This window comes from Leptodactylus fuscus, chromosome 5, assembly GCF_031893055.1.
Source record: "Leptodactylus fuscus isolate aLepFus1 chromosome 5, aLepFus1.hap2, whole genome shotgun sequence".
Classification (NCBI taxonomy): Eukaryota; Metazoa; Chordata; class Amphibia; order Anura; family Leptodactylidae; genus Leptodactylus; species Leptodactylus fuscus.
The window spans coordinates 118493668-118521493 of NC_134269.1; the positions used below are offsets into that span (position 1 = coordinate 118493668).

Consider the following 27826-nt stretch of genomic DNA (forward strand, 5'->3'; position numbering starts at 1 on the left):
GGCTCCCTCCACCATGAATTGGTCCAAACTGGGCTGGTTAGAGGCTCCCTCCACCATGAATTTCCCAAAACTTGGCTGTTTAGAGGCTCCCTCCACCATTAATTGGTCCAAACTGGGCTGGTTAGAGGCTCCCTCCACCATGAATTTGCCCAAACTGGGCTGTTTAGAGGCTCCCTCCACCATGAATTTGCCCAAACTGGGCTGGTTAGAGGCTCCCTCCACCATGAATTGGTCCAAACTGGGCTGGTTAGAGGCTCCCTCCACCATGAATTTGCCCAAACTGGGCTGTTTAGAGGCTCCCTCCACCATGAATTTGCCCAAACTGGGCTGGTTAGAGGCTCCCTCCACCATGAATTGGTCCAAACTGGGCTGGTTAGAGGCTCCCTCCACCATGAATTTGCCCAAACTGGGCTGTTTAGAGGCTCCCTCCACCATGAATTTGCCCAAACTGGGCTGGTTAGAGGCTCCCTCCACCATGAATTGGTCCAAACGGGTTTTTAGAGGCTCCCTTCACCATGAATTGGTCCAAACTTGGCTGTTTAGAGGCTCCCTCCACCATGAATTGGTCCAAACTGGGGTGGTTAGAGGCTCCCTCCACCATGAATTTGCCCAAACTGGGCTGTTTAGAGGCTCCCTCCACCATGAATTGGTCCAAACTGGGTTTTTTAGAGGCTCCCTCCACCATGAATTGGTCCAAACTGGGCTGGTTAGAGGCTCCCTCCACCATGAATTGGTCCAAACTGGGGTGGTTAGAGGCTCCCTCCACCATTAATTGGTCCAAACTGGGCTGGTTAGAGGCTCCCTCCACCATTAATTGGTCCAAACTGGGCTGGTTAGAGGCTCCCTCCACCATGAATTTGCCCAAACTGGGCTGGTTAGAGGCTCCCTCCACCATGAATTGGTCCAAACTGGGGTTTTTAGAGGCTCCCTCCACCATGAATTGGTCCAAACTGGGGTTTTTAGAGTCTCCCTCCACCATGAATTGGTCCAAACTGGGGTTTTTAGAGGCTCCCTCCACCATGAATTTGCCCAAACTCTGCTGGTTAGAGGCTCAATCCACCCTGATTTTCAAAACAAATGTTGGTGCCAACCTCAACTTACTACAAGGGCCAAATTCACTGCTGGTGACAAGCTCTCCTCACTGCAAGTGCCAAATACACATGTTTCAAGGTGTTTTCCTACTGTCAGAGAGGTGGTATTGAGTGTGTAAAGTGTGTAGTTGTTAGGCTGTGATGTTGGGGTAATAGAGGGTCTTTGGTGTGTTAGATGCCCCCAGACATGCTTCCCCTGCTGTCCCAGTGTGATTCCAGAGGTGTTGGCATCATTTCCTGGGGTGTCATAGTGGACTTGGTGACCCTCCAGACACGGATTTGGGTTTCCCCCTTAACGAGTATCTGTTCCCCATAGACTATAATGGGGTTCGAAACCCGTTCGAACACACGAACATTGAGCGGCTGTTCGAATCGAATTTCGAACCTCGAACATTTTAGTGTTCGCTCATCTCTAGTAAATACAACTTCAGATGAAAAGCAACCCATGACAAATGACACTGTCAAAATATTTAATGTAAGCTAGGATGACAGACATCAGCAATGATCTTAGAGAAGCAATTGTTGCTGCTCATCAATCTGAAAGGGTTATGAAAAATCATTTAGGTCATTAGTTTTCACCTTGCTCTAAACCTTACATTTTTACGCCAGTTTGCACTCATTCAGCATACTCCTCAGGTCCCTCTGAATTGCTTCAGCCTCTTTACTATTCCACCTGGCAAACACCTTCTTCTTCTTGTTCAATACCGTGTTTCCCTGAAATTAGGACACCCCCGAAAGTAAGGCATGTGGGGGGGGGGGGGGTTCTGTTGAATTGCCTAATATGCTCTGGCTCTGTGCTCCGTGTGAACAGCAAAGCCGGCTGCTGCCTCTGCTGTTTTTCCATTGTCCCTGCTGCTGTAGGATGATCTCTCCCAGCTCATCCCAGAGGCAGAGACAGCAACCGGCTTTGCCGTGCACACGGAGCACAGAACCAGAGCACGGCTGCTGTGTCAGTGAAGTGGGGATCGCTAAGCCCCGCCCACCACTGTCGGGACGAACAGCAGTACCAACGCTGCTATAAAGAAGGGAAAGGTAAGTATGATATCTTCCCCCCCTCCCCTACACTACCTACAACCGGCAGTCATGCTGACTCTCCGCTAAGGAAGTGCCGGCATGACTGCCGGTTGTAACAAGACATTCCCCGAAAATAAGACAGGTCCTATATTTAGGGTGACAATTTAATATAAGACACTGTCTTATTTTTGGGGAAACACGGTAGGTATTTAAGGTCTCTTGTTAAGTGTAATTACGGAAGCATGTAGCGACCCTAACAGTCACCACTGTGTCTGTGCAGAAGTTGATGTAGTCTGTAAAGACCCCCACTGCCTGGTCAACATCCCCTCCCATTTGGTCAATAAGTACGTCTCACAGTGTAGTGTCAAACAAAAAAAACCGAGTTCAAGCTCAGCATCTCTAGTCCACATCCGGATCAACTTACTCTTTATAGGTTGTCACATTACCCCTGGCTTATAGGCAGGACTTCAGGTTATGGTCTGACTCAACCAGTGGGAGCAAGGGGATGGACTTATAGGCATTGTTAAAGATGACGACCAGCAGGTCACTAGCTCTCTCTTCACTTGTGGTGCAATCCACATATTGGTAGAAATTTGGTAGCAGGCCCGAAACTCCCACATGGTTAAGTAACCTGTCACAAATATTAGAATGTTGGGATATCTTATCTGTCAATGTGGGACCATCCCTGCGATGGCATCACCTGCATTGTTTCTTACCACAAAAGTGGGCTATGTGCACAGCTAGGAGAATCACCACTGAGAATACCCTCGAGAGGTAGTATGGACACATGGCTACTGCAAGGATCTTAGCATCCCTAACTCAGTGACCATCTTTCACTGTGGCATGCGCACTTGGATACCGCTGTTGTGGAAACAAACCCCCTACTCTTGATGGTCATACTGGCATCACTGTCCCATCTCACAGTCGTAAAGCCCGGGGATGTCACTTTTAAGCCAGGTTTCAGTAAATATAGAGCACTGCACTGTGAGAACTGCTTCTGATTTTAAACAAGGGCACAGAGCTCATGAAACTTCTTGGAAATGGAGCATATATTGCCGTTTATGACTGACGAGATAAATGGTTTGGCCTCTGCGCTTCTGAAAGTCAGCTCTACTATCAAGAGTTCTACCTACTACTATGTCTCATGATCTCCCTGGGCCTCGAGCCAGCTTCATTGGACATAGACCAGTTGGCTACAGTCCTCAGTTAAGTATGTTAAATGTTCAAGTTCATGACGGTACAATTAGACTTAAGTATGATTTGTTTGTTTGTAAAGCTGGGTTCACACGGAGTATTTTGGTTCATCATGTGGAACGTAGACGCCGCGGGATCTTTTGCGGGCCGTATACGCTCCCATTGTTTTCAATGGGAGCTGGTACCGTATACGCGGTGCTATTTTGCGGCCGCCGCAAAATCATGGCCGCAAAATAGCGCTGCGTATACGGTACCGGCTCCCATTGAAAACAATGGGAGCGTATACGGCCCGCAAAAGATCCCGCGGCGTCTACGTTCCACATTACGAACCAAAATACTCCGTGTGAACCCGGCCTAAGGGTTACCACAAGACAGTCTCTTTTGTTGCAAATTTGCATCTAAACAACCTGCAGGACTTCTGGACTGATGAGAACAAAGTAGAATATTTGGCCATAATGCAAACAAACACTTCATACCAAATTTAAAGGGTGGTGGAGGTGGTGCTGTACACATTGCAGTCATTGAGTTGACCATCAACTCCTCTGTATAAGAAAGAATTCTAGAGTGAAATGTGATCCTATCTTTCTAACAGCTAAAGCTTCCCCAAAAATGGGTAATATAGCAGGACAATGACCCTAAGCACACCAAGATCAGGGGATAATAACACTCCTTAGGGAGAGTGTGCACCTTCACAGGCGAATGGAGAACAGATTTGCATATTTTTTCCCCATAATCCCCCAGTGGAGCAGAAATGACTTGTAAGTCACCATTTGCCTGTGAAGGTGCACACTCTCCCTAAGGAGTGCTATTATCCTTTTGGAATAGAAATACTAGTTTGGCAATAATCCCCGCATTATATTATTAGGCTTATTAAAGTCATGCATGATGTTAAGGGGGCTGCCCTAGAGGGCAGCAAACAGAGGAACTGTTCTCCTAATTACATCCTGGAGAACACATTTGCATATTTTTTTCCCCTAAGCACACCAGTAAATCTGGAACAGACTGGCTCAAAAAGAAAAGAATCAAGGCATTAAATGGCCCGGTTAAAGCTCAACCATCAAATGAGATGTTGAAGAGAGCTGTCAGTATATGAATAACCAGAAATCTCAATGAGCTGTGAGCCAGAATTCTGCCAAACCATGTGAGGGACTGATAAAGTTATCCAGAAGATGATTACTTCAAGACTTTGCTTCAGGCTATCGATTCGTGGGGTGGATTTCAATTTTTAATACATGACTTTTCTATACTAATTTTGGCAAATAAATAGTGAAACAATGGAATCTGTACTGTGTTGTTTGTCTAAGGTTGTAGTTACCTAATTTTTATACCTTCTAAGTACCAGATTTTTTTTGCCCTGATATGTATAACCATAGTATTAGGAAAGCCGGGTACTTTGTTTTTCTCATGCCTGTATATGTGTATATACATACACACTATACATAGTTTATATTATGATGCATAAAAAGTAAAACAACATTAAAAAATGTAAACAATCACATATCTTGGTTGTTAAAAAATTATATGCAAAGCAAAAGTTTTTTTCTACTTACCACATGGTCATTAATGTAGATAGTTCCATTGGTGACACCTTGTAGAGACAATATTGTGCCAGGATCCTTACAAATTACAAAGAAGTATAAAGTGAGAGGTGAAGGTGTGTTTTATTTCATATGCATAGTAAAACAGAGCAGTGCTAGCATCATGTCAGCTATTTCCAAAGCTTATCTCAAAAAAAAGAAAAATGGGACGGGGACTGTACAGTGGGGTGCTTGGGTATAGGTGATGAAATCTGAATAATTCCTTTAAATGAAGTCTATCATTTGATAACTTTTTTTCAACTAAACACACGGTGGAATAGCCTATAGATAGGCTACTCTAGTCCTACCTTTCTTTTTTTCCTTTCTTTTGAATTATTTCGGTTTTGGTTTATGATAATGCAACTCAGGGAGCACAGGAGGCGTTCCCCCTGTGCTCCGAGCACAGCAATGTCATAACCTACATGCCGCCTCCTGGCCCTTTTTTTTCATGCCCACTCTATTCAAATGACATCTGGTCATCTTCTTGGCTGCTTCAGCAGCAGCAAGTGTCTCAAAGAGCGCACTATGCAGGAGCAGTATGCTTGCGTAGTTGGAGTACTTAGCTACTTAGAACTAGCCATAAATCACATTAGAGGTTCGATATTAGGTGGAGCTCACACTCTGCAGATATGTGTTGTGTATTGCATTCAACACATTGATATTTTCATTGCCTGTTCTGTGTCCGTTAGCCATCACTCTTATCTAATATCTGCACTTGACACTTTTCCCCACCAGGACCTAACCCAGAAGTTCATCAAAAGTACTGAGTAGGAACGTATAAAAGGCAGAGGCGCAATGATGTTTGCATCAAAAATGAATTTTACCACCCCAGTATTGAAGTATGTCAGAGCGCATGTTAGTGGCACTGATGCTCGGCCATCCTAAATCAGCTGAGACGCCGAATTCTTATCATTTCCACCCTCTGGGGGAGGGACTAGTCCCCCTAGTAATAAATGATCTATCTTCATCCCTACCCTCTTAGCGTGTGATGCTGATAACAGGATCTGGTACCTATAGGAATCAGAAGGGTTTCTATTCATGTCAAGTACAGGTAAGTACATAAGTCTAATATGTGCAGTCTGTGCCATTCAATTACGGCTCGGTGACATGCACACAAGACTGGTGAAGGAAATGCATGTGGATGAGATTTGTTTAATTTTTTTTTTTTTTTTTTTAAATGTAGATTGTGAGCCCCACGTAGAGCTCACAATGTACATTTTTCCCTATCAGTATGTCTTTGGAATATGGGATGGAAATCCATGCAAACACGGGGAGAACATACAAACTCCTTGCAGATGGTTTTTTGCCCTTTGTGGGATTTGAACACCAGAACTCCAGCGCTGCAAGGCTGCAGTGCTAACCACTGAGCTACCGTGTGGCCCCAAGGATTTGTTTAATTTTAAGCCACTTTGCTACAACCATACCATTCAGCAGATTATAGAATAAAAAATATAAAAAGACTGGTGCCCATAGTATAAAATAGTAGGTTGTCAGTTGCAGCTTTTCCCGGACACCATCCAATAGGTGGTGAGAAAAAAGTAAAAAAGCAAAAAGTACAGTAATAATAAATCAATCAGTTTTGACACTGACTTTAGTATCAAAACTGATTGATTTATTATTACTGTATTTTTAGTGGCCTGAAGACGCTAGATCATCGTCGAAACGCGTAGCCATATCATTTTATCTTCTGTCTTTTGGAACCATTAAAGTGATGATACCAATTAACCCTTGGACTCACTCTTCCTTCAGTAGCGCTTACCAGGTCCCGGTTTTTATCCCCTTTCTCATATCTATTCAGGAGATTAGTTACCCGCATGTCCTTTATGTATTATAATTATGTGTATAGTGTATATCTCATATGGCCATGCCTTAAGACTGGCACATCTATGTTTGCATATATATTAACATATGTATATAATTTTGCGATAAGGTACCTAGGCATTTAAAAGAAGTCTGTCATCAGGAAAAGTTGTATCAGTCTAATGACAATACCTTGTAGGAAGGACGGCTTCAACACTTTCCAAAGATGACTTTCTTATTCTGCATTGCAGCTCCATTTTCATGAAATAAGCATTTTAGTCTTATGCTAATTAACTAAAAGGGGCTTAGTGGAATGCCTTCTACTGGTGGGGCTCTGTATAACATGTTGACCATAATTCGGGTCTGTCACTTCCAAGTTCCATTTAGTTTCTTGGTAGTTACTAGAGATGAGCGAGTACTATTCTAATAGCACGCACCCATAGGAATGAATGGAAGCGGCCTGCACGCAGACTTTGCCGGTGACCGGCCACTTAACCCCGAGTGCCGGCTGTGTCCCTTCATTCCTATGGGTCTGTGCTATAAGAAACGGGAGTTTCGAATAGTACTCGCTCATCTCTAGTAGTTACTGATTTATCTGGCGCATGAACAGCACAGCTTCTAGTATGTTAACATTACCATTAGCCACGCTGTCTCACCTGCTGATATAAAGGGGTCTCGGCTAGATCGAAATCAATATTATAAAGGTGGATAACCCATTTAGTATTTGGAGCCATTATTTATATTAGGGGACAGGGATCACTCTTGGGGACAGAGAGCATTGTAGGGGGTGTGATTTTGTGTTAAAGAGAACATGACCTGAAAATTTTTGTGGCATGCCTCTCACGCCACTTTCATTTCTCAAATGGTCTATTCACATGGAGGAAAATAGTGAGGAATTTGGTGTGGAATTTTCCACGCTGAAAAAAGCACCTCCCATTGATTCCAATGGGTTCCGCTAGCTTTTTTTTCCACTAGCGGAATTTCCAGCGTGGAAAATTCAGAGCCAAATAAAGTGCCATTCTCCTCTGTGTGAATGGACCTTTACCTTGTTAAAAAAAATTTGAATCCCACCCCTGATCCCATCACTGCCCCCATACAGTATAATGGGCCCATATAGTATAATAGCCGATTTCACTGCCCCATACAGTGGTTCCCTAACATTGGATCCCATACAGTGGTCCCTATTGGTGGGCTCCATCTGGCCCCAACACATGGTTGAGCATTAGTAGAGTACTTCAGCTCTTTCTGTAGCAGGAATTAGTGTGAGGGGTTGGAGAGCAGAAAGGTACATACTGCACTCAGGTTGCCAACAGCTTGTAGGCCACAGGCCTAAGTAATTCATAATTCATCAGCTGTACATCAGATGTACTGTTACTTGTGACGGATTGAGAATCTGATAGACAATGGGAATTGTTTTGTATCCATAATAAAAGAATGGGTAAAAAATATGCAAATCTATTCTCCAGAATGTAATTAGGAGAACAGTGCCTCTATATGCTGCCCTCTAGAGGGCAGCCTCTTTAACATCATGCATGATTCAGTTAATAAGCCTATTAACATTAATAAGTTAGGCTTATTAACTGAGTCATGCATGATGTTAAAGGGGCTCTATCAGCAAAATCATGCTGATAGAGCCCCACATATGCGTGAATAGGCTTTAAAAAGGCTATTCAGGCACCATAAATGTTATATTAAACTACCCCCCAGTTTTAAAATAAAACCCTAAAAAAGAATGTTATCTACTTACGGATCGTGCACGCTGGGCGGGAATTCAGGGTGCGCCGTCTTCTTCATCCCCGCCTCTTCTTCCTCCGATGTCCTCGGGTCCCGTCCTCCTCCGGCGCTCGCGAGCGGACACTGATATAAAAAAAAATGGCCTGGGCGCCTGCGCAGTAGCCGTAGTAGCAGCCGCATGCTACTGCGCATGCGCCCAGGCCATTTTTTTCTATCAGTGTCCGCTCGCGAGTGCCGGAGGAAGACGGGACCAGAGGACATGGGAGGAGGAAGACGGCACCGGAGGACATCGGAGGAAGAAGAGGCGGGGATGAAGATGAAAACACACCCTAAATGCCCGCCCACAGTGCACGATGCATAAGTAGATAACATTCTTTTTTAGGGTTTTATTTTAAAATGGGGGGGGGGGGGGTGGTGGTGGTGGTAGTTTAATATAACATTTACGGTGCCTGAATAGCCTTCACGTATATGTGGGGCTCTAGCAGCATGATTTTGCTGATAGAGCCCCTTTAAGGAGGCTGCCCTCTAGAGGGTGGCATACAGAGTGCACTGTTCTCCTAATTCCATCCTGGAGAATAGATTTGCATATTTTTTACCCAGAATCCCTAGCAGAGCAGAAATGACTTGTAAGTCTCTGTACGCCTATGTAGGCACACACTCTCCCTAATGTGTATGATTATCCCCTGACCCTAATAAAAGAATGGTAGTCATTTTTGGATAATGCGCCTTTGTACACTGTATGTTTTATATTTTGTTCTTACTATAAAGCTCATAAAATAGAGTTTAGCATTCAGGTGACTTCTAAACGTGCTCTGTAACTTATACTAAGCAGAGCAGATATTATTTACCTTTTCTGGATCACATTTTAGTGCATCTTCCAAACCTCTCTTCTCCAGTACATGTAAAACTGCATCGTGAACCGTTAGGAAAAATATGGACGTTTTAATATCTTTGTCAAAAAACTCACTCCTCTTCAATTTATCCAAGATAGAACCTAGTAAGTAACAAATCCAGTAAGAAATAAATAAATAAAGTAACAATACAATTTAAGAGCCAAGTTGTGATAAGTAGATATTTAAAGGCATATTTAAAACCTTGGGAAATTGACCTTAACCCCTTAAAATTGCACAAACCCTCCTGAAATTGTCCTTTTTTTAATTGCAGATTTTCAATTTATGGGATCCATGTGGTTTCTGCACGTAAAATGCAGAGAGAAAAGTGCTGCTTGCAGAGTAAATTCCGAGATTTAGCATTTTTGCAAATCGGATCATGTCAATTATACTGTATCTACAGAAACTGTGGCGTTTTCTGTATAGATATAATAGAGACAGAAATTTTGCATAGGAAATCTCTGTGGACTTTCTGTGTAAAGCACTGCCAGAAAAAAGCAATGTGTTTCTGCTGTTTTTTTATGCAGCACTTTTTCGTTGCAGCCCGCTGCATGAGATCTTAGCCTTAAAGTGAAGGTGCGAGTATACACATCTTTGCTTTAACCGGTGATCTCTAAATTTATGTGGGCTGCAGACATGATCTTGATCTTATTTTAAAGCCAACATTATAGCTCTGTATAGTAACAGTATCCCTGAAAGTGTCCTGCTCATGGAGAGCTGTAATGCATTTTCCTCAAGCCCCAAATAATGCATGTCCAGAATTGTAGGGGGGGGGGGGGGGGTAAATACACTACATACATAGATCAGATTTACAGTATGTGTGTAAAATGAAATGCTCCACAATTTCAATCCTAGTCTACAACTGCAAACTAATCTGGGATAGGTGATAAATGTCATTATAATGGGAAAACCTTGGTAAAAATCACACTGTATTAGCAAACACTGGGTTAGAGTTATCCATGCTCTGGGGGGCTTTTGTTGGCATAGAGCGATATGTCAAATGTATAACCCAACATATTCCATCATCAAACATTGAAAACACAGAGACTTTGCTTTGTGCACCAGTCTCTGATGTTTAGCAATTTAGATGCATCATGGGAGATCCCATGCACCAGAATTGAAATCTATGCCTGTCCCCATTCTTGTTAAGTGGTAAGTGGGGTGTATAATTTTTGTACACTAACAGTTACAAAAAATGTATCTTTTTCATGCCATATACGTCAGAAAACTGGTGTACAAGACATGATAAATTGTCCCCAGTGAGCCATTTCTTTGCACAGGGCCTCTAATGTATTTATGAATTCTTATATGTCTATATTTATTATGAATCCACCAGAAAAATCAGTCCATGATTCATGCTATTCCTTAGACACATTCCTTCTAGGGGAGAATATATCCACACATGCTGTATAACACCTATGCAGCCATGCAGATCCGTACTAGGAAGCTGAAACACTTGCAGGTGTTTGTGCATCGCTGTACAAGCTGTGTGAATGGAGCCTTACCATATAAATAGAAATAGTGATTAAAAAATAAAATTATACACAAAGGCTATTTTGAAGGTAACACTGATGTGGCAGAACTCGAAGTCTCACTGTGCAGAGTGTATAGTGTGAAAATAACAAAATGAGTGTTCTTTACATGACACGGAAAAAAACACATATAAATGAAAGAAATTTTACTTACAGTCAGCATTGGCAATGTATGTGTCAACTTCAACCTTGTTGAATTCCTTTAACATCTGAATTAAACAAATAAAAAAAACCAAATAAATAACTAAATAATTCTCGAGGGCCCGTGCACACGGAGTAAACGCGCGTGTATTTTGGCAAAATACATGTGTAAAAAATACACGTATAAAAATAAGACTCCCATTGACTTCAATGATATTTTACACATGTATTTTGAAGTGTATTTTGATGTGTTTTTTTTTTACACATGTAAACAAATGTCATTGAAGTCATTGGGAGTCTTATTTTTTTTTTTTTTGCCAAAATACACGAGCTTTTACTCTGTGTGAATGGGCCCTTTCTCTCTCTCTCTCTCTATATATGTTTCAGGTCTATTGAAAAGTTATATGTACCTAAAATATTATTATAAAGAAGGATCATATTTATTATTCTAAATACTAATATGTAGCTTATTTACTTATGTTTTTATGTTTGGCCTAGACCTATATTTGCTTTAAGGTGGTAACTGTGAATTTCTTTCCTTGCACTATATTCACTACAAGAACAAACATTCCCTGTGCTGATCAATATTCTTCATAAACATCAATCATTTAAAATGAAGAAATCTCATTTAGATCTTGGGATTGTTTTGTCGCTGCTTGTCAGCCAGGACCAAAGATGTATTTTTTTCTACAATACAATTATTTTATAGAGACAAAATGTCATATTGAAAGTTTTCACCTGGCAGAATGTATACAATGATATACTATGATGAATAATAAATGTATGGTGGTATAATATTAATGGTAATCTAGTTGATTTATTTGACTTTGTACTAGATTAAAATTTTGCATGCATATTCAGCTAAAAAGCAATTGTCTAGGGGTTCACCCCTAAATACCTACTCCTTTTAGGACCTTCATTCCAGACATGTCGATAAATGACACTGTTGTAAAATCCAGAATCAAGCTGTGAAGTTCAATTTTTGGAACCTGGATATTTAGTGGAAGATCCTCATTCCAGTTTACAACAATAGGCAATTCTTCTGGTGGCTCATCCAGCTCTTCTATTCTGTTATTGTTCAGTTCTTCATCATCAGACAGTTCGTAGTCATTTGAAGTCGCTACCAAACCTTTCTTCAAGATCAAGAATGTGTAAAATCAGATGATTGAATGTATTTCAACAAAACTCAGCAAGGAAAACTTCTTTAGCTCACATTACTATATAGACAGTGCTTGGATCCAATATACTCTGGTCCTCTTGCACATAATTTACCCCCACACCCTGTTCATTCAGCCAATGCTCTGACCAATTGCTATGCTAAAATCATTGAGAATCCCAGAGTTTGCAGCCCGATCTTAAAGTCATGACAGAATGTCTTAATGATTTGCAATCACGTTATAAGATGGGAATACCCTTCAATCACTACAGAAGTAAATCAACACATTATGAAGCATCTGATTCATTATTTCACCCTATAAAATACTATATTTCCGACATATCATTAGACTTACTGGTGTCATACGTAATTCTCCCTTTTTGACTAATTTTGTTATTTTTCTTAGAGCCTTATTACGTTTTCGAAGCAGCCACAATGGATTAAAGCCAACCTAAAACGCAACACAATATCATGAAAGCTTCTATAAGGTTCCTTGTAAACTAACCAATCCACCAAACAAAGGAAAAGCACAGAAAATGACTTACAGCAGTTATTAGTTTTGATTTGAAGGTGTCGATGTTGGCAAAAAAAACAGGAGACGGGCATCTGAAAATTTTCACTCCCGCTGGCTCATATATCTGTAAATCAGTACAATGACAGTAAATCAATCCATCAAATAAGTCCATATGTTATAATGGGGAATATGAGGGTATATAATCATATACTTACATCACTATAGTCTTTTTTGTCTTTATAGATGTCTGTCCGTCCAATACTAGCTATAACAGCATACTTGGGGCTGTGAAATAAAATGGGTTGTATTCTTAGCAATACATCACATCTTCAATAATATCAGTGTATGATCTCAGGGAAAGGGCTTTGGGAAGATATATATATATATATATATATATATATATATATATATATATATATATATATACACACAAACACAGAGGTCATTTATGATGGGCCGGAGCTGAACAGGAGCTGATCTTGTGTGAGTCTGGCTCGCATGAAAATTTCATCTTTGGAATTGAAAGAGCGCAGAAAGAATTTGCTTCAATGGTAAACATAAGTAGTATTTGTTACCCGGCAAACAATGGTTATTCTGTGCTCTGGTAAATAACTGAACAAACAAGCAATTGACAGAGAGACTTGTTTATATGGATTCACTTGTCATGGTCTGTTCTAACATTTTCTATGGGTTATATCTATAGAAATGAGCATAGTGTATCCAAAACTAAACTGACAAACATGTTTAACTGTAAAACAGTCATCAGTTTTTTATTGGTACATGGGATCCAGTTTGTTACTTACAATTGTACTCGGAGTACTACTGTTATCAACTCAATTCCAACACCTACAGCAAGTCCAAGATCCAAGCCAAGGATAACTGAGGCCCAGAATGTTACAACCCATACCACCTATAAAGAAGATGAGCAGACTGTTATATTATTGGCAATGAATGTGTATGTCTAGGTTCATACTTCTGCTATCTAGGTTATTGTTGTGATCTGTCATAGGATCAGAACTATAGACTGAAATAGTAACGTAACATAATGATAGATGTAGATGGCGAACATTCTGTCTGCAACTATCATCACTGATTTTAATGTTAAAAACAATATGGACGCAACACTGCCAACTCCAACCACCCTGCATTAAGCCCAAATCTGACTCCTTTCACCTCTTTCCTTTTCACCCTCTTTCCTTTTCACCATCTTTTATGCAGAGTATATTTGTGTCTTTTTTGGCAATTTGTAAAAAGGCATAAGTCCTAAATATCGCCATGATAGCTATTTAGGCCACACCCCTTTTATAAACAAAAAGCAAAAGGGATAATATCTAGAGATGAGCGAACACTAAAATGTTCGAGGTTCGAAATTCGATTCGAACAGCCGCTCACTGTTCGAGTGTTCGAATGGGTTTCCAACCCCATTATAGTCTATGGGGAACATAAACTCGTTAAGGGGGAAACCCAAATTCGTGTCTGGAGGGTCACCAAGTCCACTATGACACCCCAGGAAATGATACCAACACCCTGGAATGACACTGGGACAGCAGGGGAAGCATGTCTGGGGGCATAAAAGTCACTTTATTTCATGGAAATCCCTGTCAGTTTGCGATTTTCGCAAGCTAACTTTTCCCCATAGAAATGCATTGGCCAGTGCTGATTGGCCAGAGTACGGAACTCGACCAATCAGCGCTGGCTCTGCTGGAGGAGGCGGAGTCTAAGATAGCTCCACACCAGTCTCCATTCAGGTCCGACCTTAGACTCCGCCTCCTCCGGCAGAGCCAGCGCTGATTGGCCGAAGGCTGGCCAATGCATTCCTATGCGAATGCAGACTTAGCAGTGCTGAGTCAGTTTTGCTCAACTACACATCTGATGCACACTCAGCACTGCTACATCAGATGTAGCAATCTGATGTAGCAGAGCCGAGGGTGCACTAGAACCCCTGTGCAAACTCAGTTCACGCTAATAGAATGCATTGGCCAGCGCTGATTGGCCAATGCATTCTATTAGCCCGATGAAGTAGAGCTGAATGTGTGTGCTAAGCACACTCATTCAGCACTGCTTCATCACGCCAATACAATGCATTAGCCAGTGCTGATTGGCCAGAGTACGGAATTCGGCCAATCAGCGCTGGCTCTGCTGGAGGAGGCGGAGTCTAAGATCGCTCCACACCAGTCTCCATTCAGGTCCGACCTTAGACTCCGCCTCCTCCGGCAGAGCCAGCGCTGATTGGCCGAAGGCTGGCCAATGCATTCCTATGCGAATGCAGACTTAGCAGTGCTGAGTCAGTTTTGCTCAACTACACATCTGATGCACACTCGGCACTGCTACATCAGATGTAGCAATCTGATGTAGCAGAGCCGAGGGTGCACTAGAACCCCTGTGCAAACTCAGTTCACGCTAACAGAATGCATTGGCCAGCGCTGATTGGCCAATGCATTCTATTAGCCCGATGAAGTAGAGCTGAATGTGTGTGCTAAGCACACACATTCAGCACTGCTTCATCACGCCAATACAATGCATTAGCCAGTGCTGATTGGCCAGAGTACGGAATTCGGCCAATCAGCGCTGGCTCTGCTGGAGGAGGCGGAGTCTAAGGTCGGACCTGAATGGAGACTGGTGTGGAGCGATCTTAGACTCCGCCTCCTCCAGCAGAGCCAGCGCTGATTGGCCGAATTCCGTACTCTGGCCAATCAGCGCTGGCCAATGCATTCTATTAGCTTGATGAAGCAGAGTGTGCACAAGGGTTCAAGCGCACCCTCGGCTCTGATGTAGCAGAGCTGAGGCTGCACAAGGGTTCAAGCGCACCCTCGGCTCTGATGTAGGAGAGCCGAGGGTGCACTTGAACCCTTGTGCACCGTCAGCTCTGCTACATCAGAGCCGAGGGTGCGCTTGAACCCTTGTGCACACTCTGCTTCATCAAGCTAATAGAATGCATTGGCCAGCGCTGATTGGCCAATGTATTCTATTAGCCTGATGAAGTAGAGCTGAATGTGTGTGCTAAGCACACACATTCAGCTCTACTTCATCGGGCTAATAGAATGCATTGGCCAGCGCTGATTGGCCAGAGTACGGAACTCGACCAATCAGCGCTGGCTCTGCTGGAGGAGGCGGAGTCTAAGATCGCTCCACACCAGTCTCCATTCAGGTCCGACCTTAGACTCCGCCTCCTCCAGCAGAGCCAGCGCTGATTGGCCGAATTCCGTACTCTGGCCAATCAGCACTGGCTAATGCATTGTATTGGCGTGATGAAGCAGTGCTGAATGTGTGTGCTTAGCACACACATTCAGCTCTACTTCATCGGGCTAATAGAATGCATTGGCCAATCAGCGCTGGCCAATGCATTCTATTAGCGTGAACTGAGTTTGCACAGGGGTTCTAGTGCACCCTCGGCTCTGCTACATCAGATTGCTACATCTGATGTAGCAGTGCCGAGTGTGCATCAGATGTGTAGTTGAGCAAAACTGACTCAGCACTGCTAAGTCTGCATTCGCATAGGAATGCATTGGCCAGCCTTCGGCCAATCAGCGCTGGCTCTGCCGGAGGAGGCGGAGTCTAAGGTCGGACCTGAATGGAGACTGGTGTGGAGCGATCTTAGACTCCGCCTCCTCCAGCAGAGCCAGCGCTGATTGGCCGAATTCCGTACTCTGGCCAATCAGCACTGGCTAATGCATTGTATTGGCGTGATGAAGCAGTGCTGAATGTGTGTGCTTAGCAAACACATTCAGCTCTACTTCATCAGGCTAATAGAATACATTGGCCAATCAGCGCTGGCCAATGCATTCTATTAGCTTGATGAAGCAGAGTGTGCACAAGGGTTCAAGCGCACCCTCGGCTCTGATGTAGCAGAGCTGAGGGTGCACAAGGGTTCAAGTGCACCCTCGGCTCTCCTACATCAGAGCCGAGGGTGCGCTTGAACCCTTGTGCACACTCTGCTTCATCAAGCTAATAGAATGCATTGGCCAGCACTGATTGGCCAGAGTACGGAATTCGGCCAATCAGCGCTGCCCAATGCATCCCTATGGGAAAAAGTTTATCTCACAAAAATCACAATTACACACCCGATAGAGCCCCAAAAAGTTATTTTTAATAACATTCCCCCCTAAATAAAGGTTATCCCTAGCTATCCCTGCCTGTACAGCTATCCCTGTCTCATAGTCACAAAGTTCACATTCTCATATGACCCGGATTTGAAATCCACTATTCGTCTAAAATGGAGGTCACCTGATTTCGGCAGCCAATGACTTTTTCCAATTTTTTTCAATGCCCCCGGTGTCGTAGTTCCTGTCCCACCTCCCCTGCGCTGTTATTGGTGCAAAAAAGGCGCCAGGGAAGGTGGGAGGGGAATCGAATTTTGGCGCACTTTACCACGTGGTGTTCGATTCGATTCGAACATGGCGAACACCCTGATATCCGATCGAACATGTGTTCGATAGAACACTGTTCGCTCATCTCTAATAATATCTGGAAAAAAAAAAAGTGCAAATACTTCATAAATGAAGTGCAGGGCAACAAATAAAATACAAAAAAGCACAATTTATGCCAAAAAGGCGCAAATATCTTAACAAATGATGGATGCAGACAGAATGTACACTGTCTACATCTGTCATTATATTACTTTTTCAGTCTGTTGTTCCAATACTATGATGGATCAGAACAACGTACATAGCAGAAATGTGAACTTAGCCCAATATGCCTGAAGTTGTCATTAATAGAGATGAGCGAACAGTGTTCTATCGAACACATGTTCGATCGGATATCAGGGTGTTCGCCATGTTCGAATCGAATCGAACACCACGTGGTAAAGTGCGCCAAAATTCGATTCCCCTCCCACCTTCCCTGGCGCCTTTTTTGCACCAATAACAGCGCAGGGGAGGTGGGACAGGAACTACGACACTGGGGGCATTGAAAAAAATTGGAAAAAGTCATTGGCTGCCGAAATCAGGTGACCTCCATTTTAGACGAATAGTGGATTTCAAATCCGGGTCATATGAGAATGTGAACTTTGTGACTATGAGACAGGGATAGCTGTACAGGCAGGGATAGCTAGGGATAACCTTTATTTAGGGGGGAATGTTATTAAAAATAACTTTTTGGGGCTCTATCGGGTGTGTAATTGTGATTTTTGTGAGATAAACTTTTTCCCATAGGGATGCATTGGCCAGCGCTGATTGGCCGAATTCCGTACTCTGGCCAATCAGTGCTGGCCAATGCATTCTATTAGCTTGATGAAGCAGAGTGTGCACAAGGGTTCAAGCGCACCCTCGGCTCTGATGTAGCAGAGCCGAGGCTGCACAAGGGTTCAAGCGCACCCTCGGCTCTGATGTAGGAGAGCCGAGGGTGCACTTGAACCCTTGTGCACCCTCAGCTCTGCTACATCAGAGCCGAGGGTGCGCTTGAACCCTTGTGCACACTCTGCTTCATCAAGCTAATAGAATGCATTGGCCAGCGCTGATTGGCCAATGTATTCTATTAGCCTGATGAAGTAGAGCTGAATGTGTGTGCTAAGCACACACATTCAGCTCTACTTCATCGGGCTAATAGAATGCATTGGCCAATCAGCGCTGGCCAATGCATTCTATTAGCGTGAACTGAGTTTGCACAGGGGTTCTAGTGCACCCTCGGCTCTGCTACATCAGATTGCTACATCTGATGTAGCAGTGCCGAGTGTGCATCAGATGTGTAGTTGAGCAAAACTGACTCAGCACTGCTAAGTCTGCATTCGCATAGGAATGCATTGGCCAGCCTTCGGCCAATCAGCGCTGGCTCTGCCGGAGGAGGCGGAGTCTAAGGTCGGACCTGAATGGAGACTGGTGTGGAGCGATCTTAGACTCCGCCTCCTCCAGCAGAGCCAGCGCTGATTGGTCGAGTTCCGTACTCTGGCCAATCAGCACTGGCCAATGCATTTCTATGGGGAAAAGTTAGCTTGCGAAAATCGCAAACTGACAGGGATTTCCATGAAATAAAGTGACTTTTATGCCCCCAGACATGCTTCCCCTGCTGTCCCAGTGTCATTCCAGGGTGTTGGTATCATTTCCTGGGGTGTCATAGTGGACTTGGTGACCCTCCAGACACGAATTTGGGTTTCCCCCTTAACGAGTTTATGTTCCCCATAGACTATAATGGGGTTCGAAACCCATTCGAACACTCGAACAGTGAGCGGCTGTTCGAATCGAATTTCGAACCTCGAACATTTTAGTGTTCGCTCATCTCTAGTCATTAATAATAATATTATTATTAACATAAAATAAAACAGGCTTTAAATTACATTAAAATATATAGTATTAATGACAATATCATAGTCAATTAGGTCTCTAGGCTTTCTATAAAGTTTATAAAGCTGTACAAACAATAAATATGTTTACTGAGTGAATGAGAAGACTTGTTTGTATTCAGGGGCAATAAAGTCGGCAAGTATTCGGGGGCAAATACTTTGCATAGCTCTGCCTTCAGCTGACACTAGGTTTACACTAGCATTGTGGTCTCAATTTGGGTCTGCAGGGGGACAGAACGGTGGAGAGCCAGACTGCCACAAAACAGTGCTTACACATGGACACTGGCAGACCCCATTGACTAGACAATAGACAATGCTCTGTGAGCTAAATACACTCACTAACAAAAAAACTGAATTGGATTAAACTTTCTACTGTATGTGTGAATGTAATAATGTATGTGTATATACGTATGTGATTACATAACAGTTAAAAGAAAAGATTATTGGAGAAAATGGTACAATTGAAAAGAAGCTCTAGTACCACATTTGTCCACATGTGCTGTAGATGGGCCTGTACATCCCGCACACTTGTATGTAGATAGTCCTGGGAAACCCTTGCTGTGTATGTAGGTGAGCATTATTCTGCTGAAAAATATGCTATTTGGAAGCCCTGCCACGAGAGCCAACACATGTGGCTTCAGGATGTCCTGCACATACACTGAGCTGTTAGTGTCCTTTATATCACTACTAAAAGTTATATTCCCAGATCATCACACCAACAGATATGATAATGTGTCTCTCCACAGCAAGGCCAGGATTGAAGCACTCACCATGAGGTACTGAAACCTGACAGTTGTCGGATCCCAACCAGATACTGAATTTCTCAATAAAGACAATATTGTTCCAGTCCGTAGCAAAATAACCCTATCAAAGTCTGTAAACTGGGCAAAAAGGCTTCATGTGCACTGTAGAAACTTGTCTAGCAGTCATCAATGAGAGCTCTGAGAGCTTTTGTAAGAGGCAGTGGGGGAAGAACTTGTATGCCCTCTAGTGGTCAGACTCGGAATCTAATAAGACCACACCTGTAATCATGTACTGTACATATCTTCCTGATCCAACATTTCTATCTGGGTGCATTGTGCAGCCGCACAGATTTCTCTGGAGAGTACAGTTAGCTATGCTGGTTTGCTGCTTTCAAATGTAGAAGATTTCTCTAATTCTTTCAAGGAGGAAAGACGGAAAGTAAACACGAAGTGGAAGATTTTACAAAAAGATGGAAAGTGTAAAAAGAGAATAGGTGTGAAATTCAGGAAGGATTCAGGAAGAAAACATTTGTGAATTTGCTCTGAAAAGCTTCTTCGGTTAGTTTTGCAGCACTTTTTTTTTAGTGCTCTCCACTCACTCAATGACCTAACACTTACATCCTCTATTATCAGAACCTCCCACGCTCGTATATAAGACTTCTCCCGAGTTGCACCACTTCTCTGGAATGCTCTATCCCGGACAATCAGATTAACTCCCAATTTCTACAGTTTCAAACGCAAACTAAAGACGCATCTTTTCAGACAGGCCTATCACAATTTCTAATGTAAACCCTTACGTACTATAATTAGAATTTCCAAAATGTAACCTTCCTTTGTCCCCGCTCCCACATTTCCCCACATGATATGATATCTTTTCAGGCTAACTTTATTTGTCCAAGCTCCATCCACATGTTAAAGGACACGACTGGTGACGGCTCATAAAGTTTTATGTTTGTGTAATGACAGTCACCTCTATTACAAAAGTGTCTGACCTCTGCATAAGCAATACCACCCCTGCTACCTCTTGTCACCCCCTCTACCTCATAGATTGTAAGCTCTTGCGAGCAGGGCCCTCAGTCCCATTGTGTGAAATGACTTTCTTTGTAATGTATCTTTTTGTCTGTATTTGAACCCTACAAATTGTACAGCGCTGCGGAATATGTTGGCGCTATATAAATAAAATTTATTATTATTTATTATTATTATAAATTATTATTATTATTTTTATTGGAGGCCAACAGTGGTTTGAGTAGAAGGGAGACATATAAGAGCTTCCTTTCTATTTTCCATTCCCTCTGTAGCTATTCTCGGGGCGCGGGGCCATTCAAGATTCTGGCGCAAAGATCATGCCCTATTTTTGCCATGTGTTTTTACATTTCTTTGGTATAAAATGCTTTATGAATCTCCCTCAAAGTGTAACATTTCATTTATATTGTGACTATACTTTATTGTACATGAAACTGGAAAGCAGTGAACATAATAAAAGGACATTACTTACAAGATCATACTTATCTCTTTTGAGGAGAACTGGAATTTCATTAAACTTCATCAACATCCCTTTGAGGTTTATAATAATGATAGCGGCAAGAACAGCCTAAGTAAAGACAAGGACAGCTGAATAAGGAGACTGCTGTGCTCACACCTTCATTGTCTATTAATGTAGAGTTACATAGTATGGCTGAAAAATAGACATATATCCATCAAGTTTAGACAATATATGTGGAAGGACATTACTGAACTCTCTTCATTCAGACTCATTCCCAAGAGGTTCAAGGGACAAAGGAAGACATTTTTGGAAGCAGTGATATCTGTACTAGTCACAGTATGTAATAACCCTGGTTAGCTATGACATTAAGATATTACGTAATGTTATTGTCATAATGGAATTTGTTATGGCTGTAAGAAAGTTCCTGAGCTCAAGTGCAACATTTGTAATGAGAACCGTATCTACCCTGTAACATTTAGAAAATTGTTATATTCTATCTCTCAGAAGAGCCGTTGGGGCTCCCTCAAGGTCCAGGACCCATCAGCGACTGCTACTATTGCATTACTTATAACTATGCCCCTGAGAGATATTCTAGAAAACATATCTAACTTGACACGGCTAACATATCACAACAAAGACCATTGCATTGCGGTTCTTTCCGCAGCGCTTTTAAGAGAAAGTTCACAGAGTTTTCCTCTGCTGACTTTCTCTTAACATTATATCTACGGGAAAGCCGCCGGTGTTTCCGTAGATATAATTGACATGCTGCGATTTGCAAAGCCGCAAAGGCTTTGCAAATCACAGCGTGTCTGCGCTGCGATCTTTTCCGCAAAGTGGGGATGGGATTCGCATGAATCCCATCCACTTTGCCTGCACTGTACACCGCCGTGATTTTTCCAGCAGCGTCTCCACTGCAGGAAAATTGTGGCGTTTCCGGTCCGTGGGGCCCCGGCCTAAAGGGGTTGTCCAGGCAAAAATGCCGGGGGCATTAAAAAAAATAAATGCATACTTACCTGTCCCCAATGCAGCTTCAGTGTAACTCCAGAAGAGACCCAGTAGAAGTTGCTGGAGCAGAAGAACCGGAACACACAGAAGGACACTGGAGCATTGGGAACAGGTAAGTATGCATGTTTTATTATTTCTTTTCAATGCCTCCAGCTGATTTAAGATTTAAAAGGGTTGTCCATTTTTGCATGGACACCCCTTTAAGTATGCTACAAATATGTTGACTAAACACACTCTCCAAAATAGTAAAAGAAAAAAAAAGGAAAATGGAATTTAGAATTCAACATGGTATATATACTTAGAAATTAAAATAATAATATTATAATAATATATTTATTCTAATAAAATTACTGTCTCTTACGATGGTAGGTATAATCCAAATGGTTACAAAATATTTCTCAGAAACTTGGTAAGATACTGTAGGTGCCTTTTCTAGTATAAATGATTGTTACACTTACTTTTGGAAGAGGCTCGAGGAGATATCCAAGGGCTAGTGTTACTATTAAAACAATCACACCTGATAATATACCAGCAACCTGTAGTCATAAAAATGGGAAGCATTAAATATCTGGTCATTATTAGAGATGAGCGAACACTGTTTGGATCAGCCGTTCCAAACAGCACGCTCCCATAGAAATGAATGGAAGCACCTGGCACGGCGACTAGCCGCCGGCAAAGTGTACGTGCCAGGTGCTTCCATTCATTTCTATAGGAGCGTGCTGTTCGGAACGGCTGATCCGAACAGTTCGATCATCTCTAGTCATTATATATCATTACAATCATAATATAATAGAGTTTACACAAGACATTACATTATGGTAGTGGATTTTTCTTTTCAGATATTCCCACTGAATTCTGGCACCTCTGGTTTCAAAGCCACAAAGATACTGATTCATAACTTGTTCAAATAATTCCTTAAAATCTTTAACTGTAGGGCTCATGCACAAGATGTTATAGCGGCATCCAAAATCCAAGTTCAGTGATACACCATAAGAAAATTGCTTCATTACGTGAAGGTTCAGATGATAGTACACAACTGTTAAGTGCTACAGTACAGCTACATAATCCTTTATGCAATAAAATATCATTTTTAACAATTTGTTAATAATTTCTAAGGATTATTTTAAAATATATATAAATACATATATAAAAATCAATTTCTTCCTACCTGGGTTTTACCACCAGAGCTTTCTTGTACTGAAGATCTGGCTAATGATGTGCTGGCAACAAATCCTTTGAATGCTCCACATACTACGTTACATAGTCCGAATGCTATTAATTCCTAGACCAAGTATATAAATATAGTATGGCTATCATTGTTCGCAAATAGAAATCAGAATGAATTGATAACATTTTGAAAGACATGAAATAGTACAACACACATTTATATACACTGTTTTTGCAATACCATGTTTTTCAAGTGACTTTTGCTGGTTAGCTTTATTTGGGAGCTTATTTCACATGTTCATTAATGGATTTTCTAAAAGCTCCAATACAAGATTACAGTACTAGACAGAAGTTCCACAAGAATGCAGGGACTCCTAACATTATAGAGGGTTGGTCCGGGAGATCTAGCCAACATCTAATATGAAACCGGTTGTACAAATATGTCCCAACACAAATCCTGGGAGCAGCTGTCAATCTTACAGCAGTTCCTTCCACTTTGAATAGAAATGACACAACTGCGGCTAACACACAATAATAAGTATTATCAAATCATACAAAGCATACATACTGTATATACACCTACATTGTAAGCCGATGGTTGGTATAATATTGGAAGGGATGTACATCTCACCCGGATTGCTCAGATGGGCGAGATGATAAAAATCCAGAGAGTTGGTTTCTCAGCAGACAACTATGTGTGCTGAGAATTATTTAAGTACTGTGTACGTGGGTGGATTTTTAGGAAATGGCAGGTAGGTTGGTAGTGGGACTTGCCATTCTCATCCCCTCCAGTCCACACCTTGTGGACACTCCTGAAGAAACCTAGCTGTCTGGGATTGTCCTCATTAGCGAGGCATAAGAGGTCTGCTAGGAGAGCAGACTATGACAGAGCTTGGCTGGAAAGCCACAAGGGAGGTGGCTACTGTTGGAGACGATCTTGCTATCTGAACTTGTCTTTACACTAGGTGAGGTAACCAATTTCTGTTTAGTAAGAGCCCAGACGGGCAGGTGCTTATTTTGTATTTTTTTTTGTGCTGCATCAACCCATGTGTGTTTGGAGTAAATAAAACTCAACACTTGGACTGTAACTTTGTAACTGTAACCAATGACTATGTCATTGCCAACCACCCAGCACCCCCAGATCCTGACAATATATATTAAAATATTACCTGGTTACCATCAATGGTATAATTATGTTTCACCGCATACACTTGTGCCACAGAAAATGCTACTGCAAAGCCAACGATACCAGTGGAGATAGAATTTGCTATGCTTGCTTGGAACACAGCTACACTTGGAGCAATAGGAGGCTGAAAACTGTTAAAATAATAAATACTATTAATAATAATTACTTTACAATATTACTAAAAATATGTACATAGTATTTATATTTAGAATTAAATACAGTATTTTATAGTATTTATATTGTGCAGAAATTATTTTTTAACTTAATTATTTTTATGTATTCTATGGAAAGGGGGGGGGGGGGGAGAAATTTTTTATTCCTTATATTTTATTCCCATGAGCTGCCGGGAAAATGGCCCCTCAGTCAGCTTTGACCGAGGCATCAGGGCTTTAATGCCGGTGATCAGTAGATAATACAGCAGAGACCCGGTGGCATATTTAAAATCCAACATGTGTCATACAATTACGGCGGATGTCAGGAATGGGTTAAAGGCTGTCGTACAGGTGAAATACATGGTAACATGTGCTACTCATTACTGCAGTTATAAAAGTGCTGTGTAGTCCTAGCCTAAAAGAGCTGACTCATCACATATGATCTTATTAACTTCAGACCAGCTTATTGACCTCTTGACACCCTTGGCAAGCTACCTCTATGAACAGAAATTCTAAGGGTCCATTCACACGGAGGAAAATGGTGAGGAATTTGGTGTGGAATTTCAGCGCTGAAAAAAAAACCCCTCCCATTGACTTTAATGGGTTCCTTTTTCTGCCACCATTTTCTTCAGTGTGAATGGACTCTTAAGCTGTATTGTGCTTGTATCTCGGTGTTAGAAAGTGTAACAGTTCTTTCCTATAAAGGTAATTACATTGCCTTACCCTCTCTGAATTGTTCCAACAATATTTACACCAAATCTGTGCTGGAAATCAAAAGCATAGGACACTCCAGTTCCAATTATTGTCTGCAAAGTAACGAATCATTGCAATTATTCAGAACACAAGAGCAATATGATTTATAACATGAACAGTCCTTTGTGCTACTACTCCCACCAGGCCCTGCCACCTTGGTTTCTTACAGTCTGTGCATATTCATGTAGCGCTCTTCTGTTTCAGATGCACCTGATCCTGCCACTTTGGCAGGCACACCCTCCCTTACAGCACCATACTTAACCCCTCTCTTGCCTGACCCTCTGGGAGTTTGCATGGATGTCTTTCTGGCATCTGGTTCAGCTGTCATCTACACCTGGACTACTCCTAGAGGTTATAGAGTGAAAACCAGACCATCTAGACAATGCCCTTAAAGATAAGATGTTTAGGTGGCTCAGTGGGTCCACCATCTGCTATTCTTTGTAAATGAATACCTGACAAGATGGATCAGCATTATTGTTTATACTTTTCTATGGTCCTATGGAGGACCATAAGAACAGATCAAATGACGCAGATGTCATTGCGCTCTAATCTGTCTTGCCAGTTTATGAAATCATCAATTTGTCAAGGTCATGCAGATTTAGTACTTGGAAATTTTTTATTATTATTTTCTTGTTAATAAGAAAGCTAAGATCTCTCAGATCTTAATTACAAATACATTCTTGTATAACAAGCATTAACTGTATGAAATAGCATGTCTGAAACACATCAGATAACCATATTAGTGGCAACTTGTCAGCTATTTGTGTAGGATAGACCTGGCAACCAAGCTGAGCCAACTGGAAAGCAAATGGAATGGAGTCATCCGGTGGACACTCCATATGCCTGGTACTCTTTAAAACATGGGGGAAAAAATACTAGTTTTCTGGCATAGATTCAGGCTTGTCTTGTGCCAGCTGGGTGATTGATTAAGACTGGTGTAGTAAAGGCCAATCTAAGGGCCCCTTAACACAGAGTATACGATGGCTGATTCTGAACGTGTAAACATTCCGAATCAGCGGCGTTTAAAACAGATTCCATTGCTTTCTATGGGAGCCGGCATACAAGCGCTCACCATAGAAATGAATGGACTGCTTATCACAATGAAAGCAATAGGTAAAAAAGCCTCCCATTGACTTCAATGTGAAGTCAATGGGATTCTGTTTAACTCCGCTCACTCTGAACATGCTTACGTGTCAGAATGAGCAGAGTGTTAACGCTGTGTGAAAGCAGCCTTAGGGTCCATTCACACGGAGTAAACGCGCGCTCCTTTTGGCAAAGTACACGTGTAAAAAATACACGTATAAAAATAAGACTCCCATTGACTTCAATGACATTTTTTTACACGTGTCATGTCATTGAAGTCAATGGGAGTCTTATTTTTACATGTGTATTTTTTGCACATGTATTTTTCCAAAATACACACGTGTTTACTCCGTGAGAATGGGCCCTTAATAAAATCCCGCCATACTTTGTAAAGATGGAAGTTTGTGTTCATGTTGCCTCTCGCTTGTTCATCCGAAAATTCCTAATATGATCATTTAATACTACTTGTTACATTGTTATAAAATAATACAAAAACAAGAAACTTACCAGAATGATTTCAATTGGGATAGGTACAGGCATTTTTGCTTTAAAATAGTCATTGATCTCCTTCACAATGTAAACAATAACCATTACAACAATTGATATAATAAGGGAAGCAATATTCGTTTTTGTTCGTAATTGTGAAAATATAGCATGTAGCACCTGCAACAAATAAAACAATATCAAAAACACATGTATAACTTATTTTTTTCATGATTATCTCATCATACAGGCTTATTTAGAGTTTGTTTTTTTTGTGAGATGAGCTGTAGTTTTCATTGATACCATTTTGTAGTATATCTGACTTTTTTCATTATTTATTTATTAGGAGGTGGCATAAACAAAAAAAAAGAGGTGTGCAGGATAAATAAGCCTTTTCGTTGCAGAGGAATATAATACATCATCTGAATCCGCAAGAGAATCCATTAACATCTATATCCTGTAAGGCGGACAAAAGGCTGTCATTATTAGACAATCTTCTTCCTTGTCCTGTCACGTCTTCTTCAAAAAGCGCCGACTGGGCATGTCCATCACCATCTTCCTGTGGCTGAACGGGAGAGGCCACAGGAAAATGGTGGACGGACATGCGCAGTGGAAGCAGTCGGCCATTTTCCTGTGGCCGAACAGGAAAAAAGAGGCAGAGGTGCAGAACAAGAAGAAGGCGGCGCTGGATAGTTTTCTGGCAGCACTGGGGACACCCCAGGTGCTGTTTGAGCGCTGAGGACCGCCCCCAATGCTTTGAGAAATCTAATTAGCATATGGATGAAAACTGAGATATCTAAGGAACAGCAGCACAGGGAAAAGGTAGGGGAAAAAATAGCTTTTCTTAAGGC

At 41.9% G+C, this 27826-nt stretch overlaps 1 protein-coding gene across 1 annotated transcript in view; it reads right to left on the reverse strand.

The window, feature by feature from the left end:
- LOC142203390 (chloride anion exchanger-like) overlaps positions 1 to 27826 on the reverse strand; it is a 51952-nt gene that overhangs the window by 14538 nt on the left and 9588 nt on the right. The window contains exons 6-19 of the mRNA XM_075274068.1: positions 27000 to 27155; positions 25380 to 25462; positions 24488 to 24635; positions 23320 to 23433; positions 22610 to 22687; positions 21159 to 21254; positions 13447 to 13553; positions 12859 to 12928; positions 12675 to 12767; positions 12485 to 12580; positions 11876 to 12106; positions 10987 to 11041; positions 9259 to 9404; positions 4850 to 4915 (exon numbers count right to left, since the gene is read on the reverse strand). Of these exons, the coding sequence (XP_075130169.1) occupies positions 4850 to 4915; positions 9259 to 9404; positions 10987 to 11041; positions 11876 to 12106; positions 12485 to 12580; positions 12675 to 12767; positions 12859 to 12928; positions 13447 to 13553; positions 21159 to 21254; positions 22610 to 22687; positions 23320 to 23433; positions 24488 to 24635; positions 25380 to 25462; positions 27000 to 27155 (1539 nt within the window). The remainder of the gene's footprint in view (positions 1 to 4849; positions 4916 to 9258; positions 9405 to 10986; positions 11042 to 11875; positions 12107 to 12484; positions 12581 to 12674; positions 12768 to 12858; positions 12929 to 13446; positions 13554 to 21158; positions 21255 to 22609; positions 22688 to 23319; positions 23434 to 24487; positions 24636 to 25379; positions 25463 to 26999; positions 27156 to 27826) is intronic.